General features: G+C 39.7%; 1 protein-coding gene across 1 annotated transcript in view; it reads left to right on the top strand.

The window, feature by feature from the left end:
* Pappa2 (pappalysin 2) overlaps positions 1-18,140 on the top strand; it is a 262,109-nt gene that overhangs the window by 18,405 nt on the left and 225,564 nt on the right. Inside the window, exon 2 of the mRNA XM_052199928.1 lies at positions 4,599-5,670. Within this exon, the coding sequence (XP_052055888.1) occupies positions 4,599-5,670 (1,072 nt within the window). The remainder of the gene's footprint in view (positions 1-4,598; positions 5,671-18,140) is intronic.

Raw genomic sequence — 18,140 nt, 5'->3', positions numbered from 1 at the left:
TTTGTGGCATATTAATAGGGATGGTACATGAGCCGTGGTTAGAACACAGCAAAGCTTTCACAAAAGAGAACTTAAACTTCTTGCCCTTCATCTTGATGTAAGGAGCAGATCTCCTAAGCATAAAGAATAAACCCACAAAATTGAAAGAAACAGAGAGATGTCTATACAGGTATTGCACTTAAAATGTCATTACTAAACAGTTATTTACAACGCTTTGGCTTTGAGGCTTGCATTGTATTAGAATTTTTTATATTGCCCTGGGGATATGCTAGTTTGAGAGAAGGACATTTTCTCTGATGGTAATGACTCTATTAATTCCAAATGCTAGTAATTAATTAATAATAGAGAGTTGGATACAAATGGTTTTTTTTTCTCCTTAAAGACACACTTGAGGATATTTCTCTGTTAAGATCACCATAGCTTCTAAATAGTTTTGGGAGTTCAGAACACAAATATAATGACCAAGATATATTTTCTGAATTTACCTTGTCCTGCCCTTGAGCACTCAGTTTTAATACAATGTAAAGCACTTAACCAAATGTAAACATTGGTAAATGTTGATAAATAACAGAAAGCAATTAGAAGGAAGTGCTGAAAAATCACTCTCTGAGTTTTAAGAGGATGTAATTTGAATGCTTGGCTTCAATCCCACTGCCATCTTTTGAGTTACATCACTCTATCTGATTTTTCTAACCATGGGCTATCAGAGTTCAGTTTGTTGCTGAGTGATTTAATAAATCATATTCACGACCTGGTCCCTCTGTTCTTCCCAAGAATGTGGTTTTGGTGACTAAAAACCAGTTCTAATGTGTTTGTTTCTATCACATGTACATCCAGAGTTATAAAATCCCACTCGTGTAAAAGCTCTGACTTTCACCTTGTATACTGTGTTGGCTTCTCAATTTTGTTACTTCTGACAGCTTCTGTGTGAGACTGGGAGGAAAGAGATATGTCTCCACTATTCTGCCATTATTCCCCTGTGAAACAAAATTTGTCTTGTATCTATTCAATAGAGTCAGGCGAGCATGGCTGACTGTCTTTCCTAAGGGCATGCAGAGAGCTGTGCCAGGCTACCCTATAGTTTCAGCCTGTAATTAAAGGATGATAACGAGCAGGCTTGGAGTGGACAGATTCTATTAACATGTACAACCGATGCACAGGTAGACATGAAGAAGCTCAAGACCTGGATGGGAGGCAATATTTACCCCCTTGGAATTGCAGAAATTTCATCACAGCTGTGTCTACTTCAGTCAGAGGGAGAGGAAGGACATTTTGGCTGCTTAGGTCTGCGTTCCCGTTTAGCCTGGAGCTTCTGGAACAGCCTCCCACTGGTTCAGTAGAGCCAAATATACACCTCTCTTCCGAATACCATGTGCGGTGACATCATATTAGCAACCTAAAATTGGTGCTGTGGGTGTAATTTCCAACTCCAGAAACTAGCAAACACTGAAAATTTTATAGCTTCCTGTGAGACAAAACGTAGAAATAATTACTGTATTGTTAATTGAATTGGAGTACTAAGGACAGTAAACTGAAGTCTTCAAACCTACAACTAGATTTAATTAATCACTTATTAAAAACTATATGAGATTATGCATAGCTGCATATATGGCCCTTTACAATAGAGATCCAAATTATTGTTTTTGTAATCAGCACATAGATGAGCTATCAGTATCTATTGTACTCATATTAAAGGTCGTGGCACTTTTGTTCTTTGGTCAGTGGTTGGAGATAATTAAGCTAATACAGCCAGCCAAAAGTGTGGCAGAGGAATGCCTTGTCAGGCATCAGTGGGAGGAGAGGCCCTTGGTCCTATGAAGGTTCAATAGATGCCTTCTATTGTGGGGAAATCAAGGGGGGTAGGTGGGAGTGGGTTGGGTGGAGGGGCATATTCTTGGAGGCAGGGGTTGGGAGAATGGGATGGGGGTTTTCTGGGAGGAGAGAAACTGGGAAAGGGTATAACATTTGAAATGTAAATGAAGAATATATTTTATTTATTTATTTATTTATTTATTTATTTATTTATTTATTTTCTATATTCTTTGTTTATATTCCAAATGATTTTCCCTTTCCTGGTTCGCCTCTCCCAATAAGTCCCATAAGCCCTCTTCCCTCTGCCCATTCTCCAATCAACCCTCTACCACTTCTCTGTCCTGGTAATCCCCTACAATGCTGCATCAAGCCTTTCCAGGACCAGGGCCCTCTTCTTCCTTCTTCTTGGGAATAATTTGATATGTGAGTTGTGTCTTGGGTATTCAGAGCTTCTGGGCTAATATCCACTTATCAGTGACTGCATTCCACGTGTGTTCTTTTGTGAATGAGTTACCTCACTTAGGATGATATGGCATATATACCCAGAGGATTCCCCGGCATGCAATAAGGACACATGCTCCACTATGTTCATAACAGCTGTATTTATAATAGCCAGAAGCTAAAAAGAACCCAGATGTCCCTCAATGGAAGAATGGATACAGGAAATGTGGTATATTTACACAATGGAATACTACTCAGCAATTAAAAACAATGAATTCATGAAATTCTTAGGCAAATGGTTGGAATGAAGAATATATTCAAAAAAAGATAATACTGTACTTTCAAAACCTAGAAGAAAATGTGAAGCAGGAAACAGTATTGATCGGAGTAGGTCTGTCTTCTTTATGAAAATCCAAATGGACACAAAGATTTCTGAAGAAGTAGTTCTTGGAAGGTGGACCAGGAATAAAGTCTGGAGTGTAAAAAAAAAAAAGATTAAATAAAAAGAAGGAATATATATATATATATATATATATATATATATATATATATATATGAAAAGCAACAGCAAAAGAACAGAAAACAAAGGAAAATAAATAAATAAATAAATAAATAAATAAATAAATAAATACGCTCCCCCCCCAAACAACAATGAAAACCCAATCCTGCCAAGCTGGAATTGCACTGCAGGAAGCTATTGCCTTTTCTTCAGGTTTTAATTGTTATTTTAATTAATATTCTTTATTCTGTCTTATTATTATCATTCTTTGAAGTTTAATTATTCAGTAGACAAGGCACTTTATTGCTTAGTTATTAGTTTATGTCAGGGACAAGAGAACTATTCTGTCATTTATGAGAAAATAGTTATTTGCTTACCAGGAAAATATGATGGTTTAAAGAAAACATACTCTCCCAAATTGTACTGGAGAAGGGGTGTTCTCTAAGGATATATATATTTTTTAAAAGACACTGTGTAAAGTTATCAAGGAAGTAAAAAAAGGAAAGAAAATGCATGGTAAGTCTTCTGCTCATAAACCCATCCTGCCCATCCCATTAACAAATAATGTTGGCTTAGATTATACAAGAATTCAGGGAATTGATAAAATTATTGTCTAACTGTCCCAGGGACAACAACTCTTATTTTATTCTCAGGCACAAGCTCCTTAGACTTGCAATCAATCATTCATCAATGCAAGAAATATTTATCACATTGAATGTTTCCATGGAAATGTAATGTTTTCCTGTGGTTTACTAAAATGCTCCTTACTGCAGTGCTTCTCAACCCTCATAATGCTGCAACCCTTTAATACAGTTCCTCATGTTGTGTTGGGTTCCATCCCAAGCACAAACTTGTTTGCATTGATACTTCATATCTGTAACTTTGCTGTTATGAATTGTAATGTAATATTTTTGGAGATAGAGGTTTGCCGAAGGGGTCATGATACACAGGTTGAGTCCCGCTGCCTCCTCAGAGTGTATGAGAGAAGTTACTCAGCAAGAGATGGGGAATCAATCAAAATGGAACGCGGGGGCTTTCAAGGACTCCACTCTGCCTGAGGGCTCCCTTCCATCTGTGGTCCTACCACTGCATCCATAACATATTTCTTGCTGCCTCCATTTGCAGGATTAGTATTCACAGGTATCCCCTTGCCATTATTTATTCAAATGGATTTATTGGTCTAGTGCTTGCTCTGAGCCTGTTGTGGGTCCACACAGGGATCTCATTTATTTGGGAAGTCCTGCTTGTGTTCTGTGGTAGGAATCCCTGGGTAGAAAATGGCCAGTCCCATAACCGACTCTCTCATTTTTGAGGATAGGGCAAGTGGACCATTGTTACTTTATATTGTCTGAGAAACAGTTACTCTCTGTGGCTGACTTAGAGGAATGGTGGGGTAGGGTGGTGTGTCTGGATGCGACAGACTCCTCAGGTCCCTCACAAGAAACATTTGAACATTCAAAAGAGAAAATGAATGATGACCATTTGGTCTCAGAAACTATATGGCTTCCCTCATGGTTTCTGAAGAGATGTAAAGATGCTAGTGTTAGCAAAGTAAGGCAGCCTTTCAAAGTACACAAGCATGAAGAATATTTGCAGCAAAGAGTTGCCATCATTTGTGCTGGATAACTATCTTGGTTATTTTTAAATTACCAGAATGAATTTAATTGAATGACATCTTGTTTCCCTCATTGGTGGACAGATACTGTCAGAATATTTAATAAGGGAGTACGGACGGGCAGCCGACGTGGGGAACTGAAAACCTACATTCTTGCTACTTACACGGACTTTCCTCTCCCTTTCTCCACTCCCTTGGTCTTTCTCCCTTCAACTCTTCCTTCTTTCCCAGGTGTGTTTGATAACTGCTCCCACACAGTCAATGACAAGGGCTGGGCCCTGGGGATACGCTCAGGGAAGGACAAGGGGCGGAGAGATGCTCGCTTCTTCTTTTCCCTCCGCACTGACCGGATGAAGAAAGCCACTATTGTGACTGGCCACAGCCGCTACCAGCCGGGCACGTGGACTCATGTGGCAGCCACTTATGATGGACAGCATATATCTCTGTATGTGGATGGCACTCGAGTGGCTAGTAGTCCTGACCAGTCTGGCCCACTGAATAGCCCTTTCATGGCATCCTGCCGCTCACTACTCCTGGGAGGAGACAGCTCCGAAGATGGGAATTATTTCCGTGGTTACCTGGGCACACTAGTCATCTGGTCGACCGCCCTTTCCCAAATCCACCTCCAGCACAGCCCCCAGCATCCAAGTGCAGCAGATGAACTGACCACCCTGATCCTGACAGCCACTTTTGATCCTCTGAAGGAGCAGTGGGTTCCATTTAGAGATGAAACATATCCCCGGCTGGAGGTTCTCCAGGACTCTGAGTCACAGCCTGAGATTCTATCACCTTTACAGCCCCCACCTTGTGGGCAAACAGCTTGTGACAATGTGGAACTCATCTCCCAGTACAATAAACACGGGCCCCTTCGTGGAGAGAAAGTGATCCGCTACCAAGTGGTAAACATCTATGACGATGAGGGTCTGCATCCCATTGTGAGTGATCTTCAGATCCGCCGTCAGCATGAGGCCCTGAACCAGGCCTTCAGCCGCTACAATATCAGCTGGCAGCTGAGTGTCCACCGGGTCCACAACTCCACCCTGCGCCACCGGGTTGTGCTTGTTAATTGTGAGCCCAGCAAGATCGGCAATGACCACTGTGACCCCGAGTGTGAGCATCCACTCACAGGCTTCGATGGGGGCGATTGTCGCCTGCAGGGACGCTGCTACTCCTGGAATCGCAGGGATGGTCTCTGTCACGTGGAATGCAACAACATGCTGAATGATTTTGATGATGGGGACTGCTGTGATCCTGAAGTGACTGATGTCCGAAAGACTTGCTTTGACCCTGACTCACCCAAAAGGTAAGGAACTGGGGTCTGCGGTGTCCTTCGTACAGAGTGCATGATTATCGTTGCGTTTTTCTTTTGATTCCAGGAGAAAAAAGGCATTCATACAGCCGCCAAATGAAATGTTCTCCCCTCCTAGGCTTTACTGGGCTTTTAGGAAGTGCTAGATCTGTGAGGTAATTATGACCTCAGAAATGGTTTAAGATAAGGTACAGCTCTCAAAGGGCTCAGGGTCTGTGGAGCTTACACAACACATAGGAGGGCACCTGCAGTGCAGTGGAGGCATGTAAGAGCTCAAAGGGCTCTCACTAGAGGAGGTGGAGGAATCCTCAAGAAGAGACACAGGATTTCTCAGAGAGAAAGAGGGGAGTCTTCCTCGATCGCAAGGCTCATGGAAAAGCCAGTGTCCTGATGAGGAAGTTGGTGAATTAGTCAAATTTCTGTCAGTAAGGTGATGGACCTGAAGTCAGCTTATTTTGACTTATTTCCTGGATGTACCAGTCCAGCTCCTGGTTGGCTTGGTGGATAAAGCAGGGCATTGTGGGAGGAACAAATATTTGCTTCATGCTTCAGGAAGCAAAAGAAGAGGAAGTCAGAGTCCTACAAGCCCTGAGAGCCCATTCCGGATTAGTCAAGAACCTCCCAGTAGACCTGAATTCCTAAATGTCCTATCACTTCCCATAGCATCACCCCAGCCTTTGAAGAACTGGATCACACTTTTTGGTGCTGTGACAGATACCTGAGGGAAGTGATTTAAAAGAGGAAACACATATTTTGACTTATGATCTTAGAGGTTTCAGTTGATGTATGGGGACCTATGGTGAGACTGTATAACACAATGGAGGAAAGCTGTTATTTCATGACAGGAAGCAGAGAAAGGCTGAGAGGTTCTAGGAGAGGAGATAGGCTCTTTAGCAGCATGTCCTGTTGACTTGCCCACTTCAGTAGGACCCCATCTCATAATTCTCAATGACTTCACAATGACATTAAACAATCCTATCAGTAAATTAATACTCCTCTCATAATCGATCACTTCCAAATGTTCTATCCGTGTTTTAACATATGGGACCAATGCCAGATTCAAATCATACCAAGAAACCTCATCTAAGTCACAGTAACAGTCTTTCAAGGTGTTCGGCACCATTATCTTTAGAATGGTCCTTTATTTCCTTGATTTTGGTTGCATTACTCATATCTGAGTCTTCATAACATAGTCTCTTCAGTGTTGCTATGGAAACACATCTTATTCCATTCATTATCCAGACTTGCAATGCCTACATACAGTATTTGCACTGTATATGTAAAGGAGATATTTATAATTTTAGGAGCTGGCATTTAATCTAGTACCTTGATCATATGCATCAAGCCCTGAATAGTTGAACATTTTGATTGTTACAAATATTTCAATCACAGTGTATATACATGTGCATGCATGTGTAGGTGTTCGTGTGACTGTAAATCAGTGTACATATGCATGCATGTAGAGAGCACAGGACAACCTCAGGTTATCCTCAGGTACTGTCAACCTTTTCTCAACACAGTCTCTTATTGGCTGGAGCATGCTGGATAGATTTGGGTGTCTGTCCAATGAGCTCCAGGGATCCCTCTGTTTCCACATCTCCAGCTCTCAGATCACCTACATGTGCCACTAGGTTTGCTGGTTGTTTTTAAAACACAGGCTTTGGCTATTGAATTCAAATTATCATGCTTACAATAAGGACAGTTTATTGACTGAGCCATTTCTCTAGCCCTTAATCTTCATATTCAAAATATCGAATTGTACTAAATGAGGAGCAGCAGACTCCCTGATCTTCTCCATTTCTTCTCTACTTTTGAGCTTTAGTTAGCATCGGGAGCCATATTGAGTTAATTTACCTCTCTCTGGCAATCACCGCCATAGTTGGGGTCTTGTTTTTTTATTTTATTTTACTTTATTTTATTTTTGAGCACCAAGGTAGTTCTTTAAATTTGAATATTTATTCTCCTGAACTAAAAAATCTTTTTCTTAAAATGATTTGTTTGGAATTTCTCAGTTTTTTTTTTCAGTTTTTGTTTTATCTTTGTTTGTTTTCCTCAGATGTAGATCTTTGGAATCTCTTCCTTGACCTTTTGTTTCTTATATGCTCTTTTTGTTATTTGGGTTTATGTGGGGTATATTTCTTTAATTTTGTCTTCTAATTCTTCAGTGCCCCCCAAAGGGGTGCACCATTCTAGGGCTACCAGGTTGTGAATAGACTAGATACAGCGAGCTCCTATTCCAACTCCATCTCTTAGTTCCCAAATTTTATTTATTGTCCTACACTAGAGGCCACCTCAGACACTAACATGTTGACATGTATTGCACTTGATCTTAGCCCAAAATTTGGTGAGGAGCAACTATTTCCTATTTCTTTTGTCAAATTAAAATTTTTAACAAATACATTTTAAATCTTCTAGGGTTTTTTTTTTTTTTTTTTTGGTGTTTTGTTTTTCTTTTTGAGACAGAGTTTTTCTGTGTAGGCTGGAACTCACTTCATAGACTCACAAAGATCCACCTGGCTCTGCCTCCGGAAATTCTGGGATTAAAAGCATGTGCCACCACTACCTGGCTTAATCTTGTAATTTTTAATATCAGTCTATTTTATTTCAGAGTTTAACTTTTAAGATTTGGTTTCATTATCTAAAATTTTGTGTCTTTGTGTCTGTGTTAGGGTGTGTACATGCGTGTCCTGGTATCTGTGGAGGCTAGAGGCCTTAGATGTCCGGAAGCTGGAGTTAGAGGGAGTTGTGTACTTCCCAATATGGGTGCTGAGAACCAAACTTATGTCTACTGGAAAAGTAGTATGTGCTGCACTATCTCTTTGGTCAATCAATTTTCTTTAAGGTTCTATTTTGTTTTTAATGAAAATAAGATTCAAAATACTTCTTGTCTTTTCTCATGCTAGTAATTTGTTTCAACTATCTAGTGCTTGTTCACACAGTAGAGAATGCAATTTAAAATCTCTACTTATATTTCATTGTACCCTAATCTCACTTTATGAAAGATGGAACCTAAAATACATAGTAAGAGGTAATGGTCTTTCTATCTCTTCATGCTTATTCTGTGTGTGAAGATTTTTCTTTATCTTCTACATTATGTTCTTTGTGAAAAATTTATTATTAAAATATTGAATTACTTTTATAACTTATTGGTGAGGAAAAATACTAAGACACTATAATTTATCAGCTACTCATGGTGTGTCAGATACATTAAACTAAGAGGTACAAATAAAAGAATGCATGAAGAACAGTGCTAATGACTTACTGGAGGGCTTACATTTTTTTTTTCTAAATTCTCTGCATTTACATACAGGCTAAAGCATAAAACCCAGAACATAGCCTATAAAGTGCCTCTCTGTATCTTGGCTTAAATTATTTGCAAGAACTCTGGATTCACAAGATCTCTGATCTCTGAGTTCCTATGAGGTCTTTGGAGTTGGTAAAGTGAGCGGCCATTTCTGAACTAAATTAGCCATGTATGACACTCTTATTATAATTAAATCACAGCTCAATCTCACAATACCATTATTTTGTGACCCTTAACGGGTCCAACTTCAACAAATGTTTTGCCAGACACTTATTGAACAGCTGAGTATGCCAGGCACAGAGTCCATCCTCTTAGGAGCTCACAGTTTAGGGGGAGGTAATGGGAGAATGCTCAGACCTATAGATAGATTACAGAGTAACAGTCGTTAGTAATTGATAACTGATGGTTGATGATTGCTCTTGCTTTCCAAATCCTATTCAGCTTTCCCACCACTCCCATTGAGAAATCAGAAATGTAGGCCAAAGTAGTTCCTTTCTCAAAGACTGGGAGGAGGAGAGAACCAAAGGAATCCAACATCACACATCTGTAGCCCAGATGGGGCTATCAAAGGGAAAGCAATTATAAGACTTGGGACTGGTCAGAGATATGAGTTATAGATACATTACCCAGCCAGTGGATCACAATTACTGAGATAGAGGAACTTGGCTTGTGGCTAGGGCACAGTACATATGCCAGATGTCCACTTCTGCTTACTAGTTGTCTTTAGGGAGTCCTCAAGAGGTGTAGGAGAGAAGGGATTGCAGGTCCATGTTCATGCATTAAGGGAAATCACTGACATTTCCTTAGAGAGCTAAGCCAAGACCATCTCTGTGGCTGAAGATAACTCTGCATTCTCTGACCTTTTGAATTTACCAATTTCCTTTGTTCATTTTTGTTATTGTTGTGATTTTCCTTTCTAACCAAATTTCTCTGCTTCTGTACCTGCTTTCTCTCTGATTCACTCTCTTATCCAAGAGTTGGGTTAGGTATTCAGCCCAATGTGGAACTGGGTGCTTATTTCCTTTGTTAATTCTGTGTCTCAGATCTGTAATATTGTTGAGGACGATAGTTATCAAATAAAAACAAATGGCAGAAGTCTGTCAAGCATCTAGTCTTGAACTTTGCTAGGATCGGGTAGTGGGAAACTGGCCATTTGTGTTCAGAAGCTTGTGGTAGGCAAATGTCTCTTGTGTTCACGACCCTGCTCCCTCCTCCATCCCCTGAGTTTTGTTCAAGGGTAGAGAAGTGTACATGGAATGCTAGTGTGTGGGCTGAGAGGGGCCCAGCAGAGTCCTATCAAAGAGCATGTGGTATGTGCATCACAACGTAGGAGTGCTACATCTTGGGTTAGGAGGGCTCATGGATACGGTATCAATGGGGGTGGGTGGAGGACCATGCGCTGCACTAGTCTGTGTGCAGGGACTTCACTGGGATTTGCTCACCCACACACTGTGGCTTTTGAGCCAAAGGAATGGTGTAGCTGGGCTCCTGCAGGGATGGGTCTGTTAACCATCAGCCAGGGTTCATTATAGGTTTCTTTTGAAGTCAAGATTCAAAGTTCCCTGAAGCCAAAAAAAAAAAAAAAAAAAAAAAAGCAGGGGAAAATAAGTGTAAGGGGGTAAAAGAAGGCAGGAGGAGAGGGAATGGAGAGAAGGCTTTACAACGGCAAAGAAAAAATCCCTCTGTCTTTCCACTTCACCAAGCTTGAACTGTGCAAACCAGGGATGTCTTCCTTTCTCACGCTTATGTCACCTGAGGATGAGAAGCAGTGAACAGGAAGATAAGCTTGGGCAGTTTACCTAGAAATAGAAACCTTTCCTGTTTACTTTCCTACGGGCAAATTTTCCACAGTTGCAATAAATATTGTCTTAGAGTAAATAAAACCCGGTTTTACTGTTCACCTGGCTGAGTGCATTTTTCTCTCCAGGTGTGTGGGGAGAGAGACTGTTTTTCTCCCTTTGTGGTTATTTCTTGGCCCAAGATACAGACTTGTGAAAGAGCCATGTGGTCTGTCTGGGCTACAAACATTTCCTCTTAGGAAAAACATGGAGAGACCCCAGTCTCCAACTGTATCCAGCCGTTCAAGGTAGTTGGGTGTTTTCCTCGGAGTTGGGGTGTAGCTCTCTGGTCCCCTGGCCAGCTGCCACTCTGTCTCAGCTGATCCGATGTCATTTCAAAGATCTCTTCTTAGAATTTGAGCACAAGCATCTGAAAGACAGCTGCACATTTATGTGTGTCCTTATTTTCCTATTTCCTTTTTTCTGTTTTCTCTCTAGAAGCCTTGTATTTTAGTTTAGTGACCAAAGAAATATTAAATCTTGTTTTTCCCTAACCCAGTCTTCTTCTTCTTCTTCTTCTTCTTCTTCTTCTTCTTCTTCTTCTTCTTCTTCTTCTTCTTCTTCTTCTTCTTCTTCTTCTTCTTCTTCGATTTATTTTATGTATGTATGTGAGTACACTGTAAATGTCTTCAGACACACCAGAAGAGGGCATTGGATCCCATTACAGATGGTTGTGAGCCACCATGTGGTTGCTGGGATTTGAACTCAGGGCTTCTAGAAGAGCAGTGAGTGCTCTTAACTGCTGAGCCATATCTCCAGCCTATCCAGGCTTCATTCTAAGGCTGTTTAATCCCAGCGTCTCTCCTTAGAGGAAGCTGCTGACCAACTGGTTTTTCTTAGTTACAAACTTTCTTTTCCTTCTCTTCAGGGACTTATGTCTTATGTTCAGGGACTTGTGATCAGGTCTTATGATCACAGACCTGATTTCCCAGGCTTAACACTTGAATAACTAATGTCTACTTAGCCTTGACTTTTAAGAGTACCACTTCCTCTTTCCTGGGAAGTTTTCTTGTCCCTTTGAATTGCATTTGTAATGCTCATCTCTGCATTGCTTCTCTGATCCTGGACATGTCCCCCTCCCCCTCAGTTGTTGCAAAGGCTTTCAAACTGGCGAGTTTTGTGATCCTGCTCTTCCTTCTAACCCAGTTCTATATTTAGCACGTCAGAGTAATCCTGAGATCATAACTCAAATCATGTCCTCCTTCCACAGTGGTGACTCAGCTCACAAGGAGTCAAGGTTAAGGAACAATGTCACTTTGTTCTGTTGGACCCTCCCCCTCTCATCTCACACCTTTACTTTAGTGGCCTCACTTCCTGCTGTGCGCCACCAGCAAAATGAATCCTGTCCTTGGACCTTCAGGATCTTTCTGGTGGCTTTACTCATCTGGAAGGTTCTCCTCCAGCTTTATGCATGGTTATCTTGCACAGGATCATCTGGTTGTTTTCCAAAGTCACCCTCAGGTGCAATGTGCTTTGGTGGCGCCATCTAAAGTGTCACACACTCCTTAGAGTCTTCACAGTTTTGTTTCTGTTTGATTTTTTGTTTTAGAATTCATCACTAGCCTCTTATTTGGTTCATTGTCCTTAATGTTGACCTTCTCTGGTGGAATGTAAAGCCTATGAGTGAAGGGATTTTTCACGTGATTGGGTTACTATTGAACCCTCATACCTAGAACCAAAAAAGAATAAGCTACATATCCAACAGATAATTGTTGAAAAGTCATGTTCCTGCTCTGGTACAGTGGTTGGCAAACTATGATCAGTGAGCTAAATTTGGCCAACTATGTTTACATAAATAAAGCTTTATTGGAACACAGCCATACCCACTTGTTTGCATATCGTCTATGGGCTGCTTTCATGTGGCAGAGCTGTATAGTTACAACAGAGACCAGATGGCCCACAGTGTCTAAAATATTTACTATAAACGTTTGTCCTACTATATATTCATCATACTATACTGTAATTATCTGTTGTTGCCTGTCTCTTACACAAGACTTTTGATCCTTTGTTGATTGTTCTTGGAACATAAGAGGTACTTGGTTAGTATAGCAAAAATAAAGTTTTATTTTTATGTGTGTGTGTGTGTGTGTATAACCAGCATATATACATATGTATCTCACACATATACTCATATAGGATAAATGTCAGCATAGAGATTTAAAGTCAGAGAATATTACTCTGTTGATGAGGGAAGAGTACAGGAAGCCTACTTTTACTAAGCTTTTGTATTCATCTCAGCACTGGTAGAATTGCCACATTCATAGGAAAGCAAAATAGCTTAAAGATACCTGTAAAAAGCATAGCTTTATTTGGTTTTGTTCTCCAGTGCATTACTTGGCTAACTGAAATTCCAGGATGATCTGAAGGTAGGAGACATAAATTTTAGTGAACAGAGAAATAATAGTGAACTACAGCATCAGGAAGAGAGATGAATTCTGTTTGGAGGGGACAGTGAGAACGGATTCCAATAGTAGAAGTAGGGTACTCAATGAAGACAACTGTTCTGAATAGAACCTCTTTGAAAGGATGTCACAGATGAGCCAGGATTCTTTTCAAAAGTCTTAGGCTTTTGGGATTAAGAATCAGTGGTTTCCTGAACCAAACACACTGGATGTTCTATTCCTTTGCACAGGGGCCTTCAGGTGGTGACGGACTAGAGGCTTTGTGTGCTCTTGATTTCCATCAGTAGCAGTTTTCCTGAACCCCCTCACCAGTCTGTACACTGTGTTTTGTTAGCTATCTACTTGATTAATTATAGTTTCTGCTCCCTTACTACTAATTGCTTTTCGTTTGAATCCTTCAGACAGGAAATGAGAATTGACCCAGCTCATTATTCCATGTGAGGTAGAAGCCATAGATTTCTTGTCAACGTTGGTCCTAGCAACTGGGACCAAAAGACAAAATTAGCTGGGGAAGGTTGTTTAGGGTCTAGGACTGTGGTTTCCTGTCAACTTATTCTACATTCTGGGTAGAGTCAATTGTTTTATTATCTTTTACTTTGCGTGAGCGTGCACATTTTTGTTTTTCATTTTGTTTTGCTTAGATTTTCTAGGTTGTCTGTCATAAACATAGGACATTCATACCAGTTGTGTTCTCAGAACAGCATGATTTAGAATAAAATTGCTAGTTTCATTATAAGAATAGAACTGTTTTATATTAATTATTGTATTTAATGATGGCAACAGCTTTAGAGTTAAATATCTAGGCTGGGTGGTGGTAGCACACACCTTTAATCTGTGAGTTCAAGGCCAGCCTGGTCTACAGAGTGAGTTCAAGCACAGCCAGGGCTACACAGAGAAACCCCCATGTGGAAAAAAACCCTAAGTATTTAAATGCTCCACATTTTCTACATAAGACCAAGATTTATACAGTGAAGCAACTATTGCTATGCAGTGGCAGACATAAAAGAGACAATGCAGTGGTGGGTCATGTCACTAACAGAAGAAATAATCACTAGGAATTGAATTTAATTGTATAATTTTTATAGAGCATGGGCACATGTGGAGATGAAGAAAAGAAGGTGGAAATCACAACAGAGTGGCTTTATGAAAATAGTGATTTTTTTTTAAAGATATGAAGAGCAGAATGTAGATGTTACAGAAGGGTCAAGATATATATAGATCAAGGTGCTTATTGTCATGTGTACACATAAGACCACTGTGAAAGGAAATGTTTCATATGTATGAGTGAAGAAGGATGAAGTTGGAAGAGTTATAGCCATAGCAGTTGTTACAAGTTTGACTTAGGCAGTTGTACAAGAAAGAATTAGGTGCCATAGAAAATGTCTAGAGACAAAAGCTTCTGTTTCATTATTTGTATGTGTTAACAGCTACCATCTATCTCGAAATATATATTTTCCTTTAGAGAAAACATTTTTCAAACACTATTGTTATTATTATCATTATTATTACAGTGTGTGAGTATGTGCTATATATGTGCACATGTTCTGGTACATGTGCATGTGGAGGGCAGAACAACTTTGTGGAAGTGGTTGGTTTGCTTCTTTTACATTTACATGGATGGGTTCTAGGGACAGAAATCAGGCTCCTTGGGTAAGATAGTGCCTTATAGTTTTTAAATATGTTACAATCAACAGAAAGTACATAAAGTCAAGTCAGAGTTGCCTTGTAATATAGCCTATAAATCTGTAACTCATCTCAAAAAGACCAATTAAAATATTACACACTTTTCTTCTCTATTTTACAAAATCTGACCAGGGTTCTTCTTTTTCTTCTGTTTACTCTTCTTCAGGGATTTTGTTTCTTTGTGTTGCTCTGAGATAATTTTTTTTATTATAAACCCAGAAAAATCTAGGTTGTCTACTGGTACAGAAGATTCACCAGGAAAGATGTGAGGAGATGGATACATGCTACCTGGGTACAGTTGACCAACCATGTGACAGAATGTAGGTTAAAGCAAATGGGTTATTTTTGAGTTTTGATCTAGTCATAGAAGAGCCGAACAACATGGCCTAGATATTTGCAATTAAATATATTTTCAGTCTGAGTTTTTTGGAAACCATGTGTCTGGGAGGAAAAACCAGACCAAACTTCTTCGTGAAGTCACTATGGTACATAGATCTTAGACAGGAAGTGTGACATATTGGAAATGGGTAGAAAAAAATATTGTTACAACAGAAAGAATTAGGAAATCAGACGCAAAAATGACTTGGCTCCCAGTCCTCACTGTAGTCTGGACACACAATTTAACTCTCTTTTTGTATGCATTTCTAGTAGTTTATGTCCAGCAGATGTTTGCTGAGTACCTCCTCCTAATCAGGAATTCCATTTTTCCTGAAAAAAATATAATGAATCCCTTTTTCTTTTTAGAGCCTCTAGCCTAGTGTGGGAGAAAACAGCCAGCAAATAAACAATTGTGTATGTGCTGTGTGCACATGATAAGATCTGGGCAAGACATTCAGGAGAATAAGGTAGTCAGAGGATGCTTTCCGTGGAAGGATCATGAAAGGTATCCATAGGGTGCTCTAGTAAAGGCAATGTTTTAGCGACTGTCTGAAGCAAGCCAGCTTGCAAGACACCTGGAGTGTCTAAGATTTTTTCCAGGTAAAGGGAGAAGTAAGGAACTGGTCGGACTGGAATGGAATGAAATGAACAGAAATTAGTTGGTGGAGAGAGGCCATGTAATGTTTGTGGGAACACAGGGCAGATTGTATGTGTCTTCTCCAGTAGCTGGGGGATCATTAATAGAGTTTGAGTGGTAGTCCCTTATATCAGTGGCATATTAGAGGGTGTGCAAAGGAGACCATAACTGCCCTGTCCAACTCAAAGTAATGTTGTAAAATGCAAGTAAGAAAATTATTGTTAAGGATGTCCTGAAAAATGAAATTATTTTGTATATGAAAAATATTTGGTGAAATATTGACTAGTGAGGTTGAAGAGAGTCATATGTCTCCAAGAAGACATCAACAGAGTAACTGAAAAATAATTATGAAGAAAATATTTATCCCAGTGTCTTATGTCTTATGAGGTCATAGGAGTTTATCATGAAGCAGAAGTGAGGAGATTTTACTTACGCCAAGCCATGGATTGTACCCATGCCCTACTTCTCTTAAAGACTAAATGTAAAAGTGCAAAGTCAAGTATAATGAGTATCTCCTTTTCTATCATGGTTGTAAAAATGTTGTTACTGCTCATAAAAGCCTGTGTGGGGTTTTGCTTGGTACAAGTAAGGATTTCCATATGAATATTGCCAAGTGTGGTAAGGGATGGAGGTCAGAGAACAGGGAATGAAGACAGAGAGAGGGATGCAGAACTATTCCAAACCAACCAGACAGGCTTAGCACAACACCATGGAGATGCACATGATGAAATTAAGAATTTAGGTTATAAAAACACCTATGCCAAGCCAGGAGAGATATACGTAGTAATAGTGGATGTGAGGATAACTGTGAGTGTGCAAAAGCATGATGAGTCTCTAAAAAATACCACACCAGTCCTAGGCTCTGTTGAGATTAAAGTATCCAGGTTTCTGGAAGAGCTGCTTCCTCCAGGCAAGTCCTAGTTAGGGTCTGTCTGTAGTCTTTACCCAGTTCTGGGCAGTAGGTTTTATGAGGAACATCAACAACTTGAAATATATCCAAGGCTTGAGGGAGTGTGGTGATAATCAAGATGTTAAAATGACCCTGATCTTCAACTATGCATCTTAATGTCCTTCCTTCTTGGTTGGGGAGTCAGTATAAAATGAACTTTTAAAAGAGTCACAATGGCCCCTTTTTCATTTCTTTAAATCCATCTATTATCCCATTAATACATTCAGTTTATGGCAAACATTACTGAGTGCCTACTATGATTTAGACATTAGAGCAGACGCTATAGATAGGACTCTTCCCTTATTCATATGGGACAGATAAAAATGCATACAATTGCAGATCTGAGGAGAAATGGGTCAAGGGCTCTCTCTGCTCATCAGTGGGTTCCTAAGTCTGGATTTCTATGGTAATTAATGATGTCTTTTGCCTCCATCCCAATTAAACCCCCCAACCATCATGACATTCATTCTAAGAATTATATATATGTTCAGTGCTTCCCAACTGGAAAGGCCCACCTTGAAATGTGATGAGATTTGTGTTGCTCTTGAATGATGAGTAGAGATCAGAAAGAGTTTATTAAAGGGATTGGGGGAGAGCAAAAGTTAACAAAGACATTCAGTGTAATGCTCAGGACAACTGCTTGAGCTGACTCCATGTACAATCTAGGGTATCTATTTAAGTGTGTTTTGCAATTATATCTAATTTTCTGTCCAGTGGTATGATCTACTCCTTTTCATAGATTTAAATACAATGAAGAGACATTATCATCCCTAATTCTATCAGTCTGATACTTTCTATATGATTATAAATCATTAGTCAGAAAATAGATGATGTCTCCTACTCTTCTGTTGGGCTGCCTAGGTCACCACAGATTGTTTTAATAGTTATGTAGTCTAAGGACAGCATGTGTGGCCATGATCTTGGGAAGCTATCACAGCCTTTCAGTGCATGGAGTGAATGATACTGGGCAGTAGTAGAATTTAAACTAATACAGAAGAACTCCTATAAAACACATGTTAGTGTCCATCTTATATATTTGGGTTTCATTTCTATGGTTTTAACATTATGAATTTTTCATGTATATTTCTGATAATCAGTCCTCTGGAAGAGATTTTTTTCATCAGGTATGTTACATCATACCTTACTGTTTTGGTAGAACTTAAAGCAGTTTTTAAATATAGTTTTTTATATGATTTAAAATAAGAATCCTAAGTGCTGGGGAATGTAGCTCAGTAATAGAATGCTTACCTGTCATGTAGGAGACCCTGGATTT

Source organism: Apodemus sylvaticus, chromosome 12 (assembly GCF_947179515.1).
Source record: "Apodemus sylvaticus chromosome 12, mApoSyl1.1, whole genome shotgun sequence".
Taxonomy (NCBI): Eukaryota; Metazoa; Chordata; class Mammalia; order Rodentia; family Muridae; genus Apodemus; species Apodemus sylvaticus.
The sequence above is the reverse complement of the archived record's forward strand: the minus strand, read 5'-3'. Positions and strand labels throughout refer to the sequence as shown.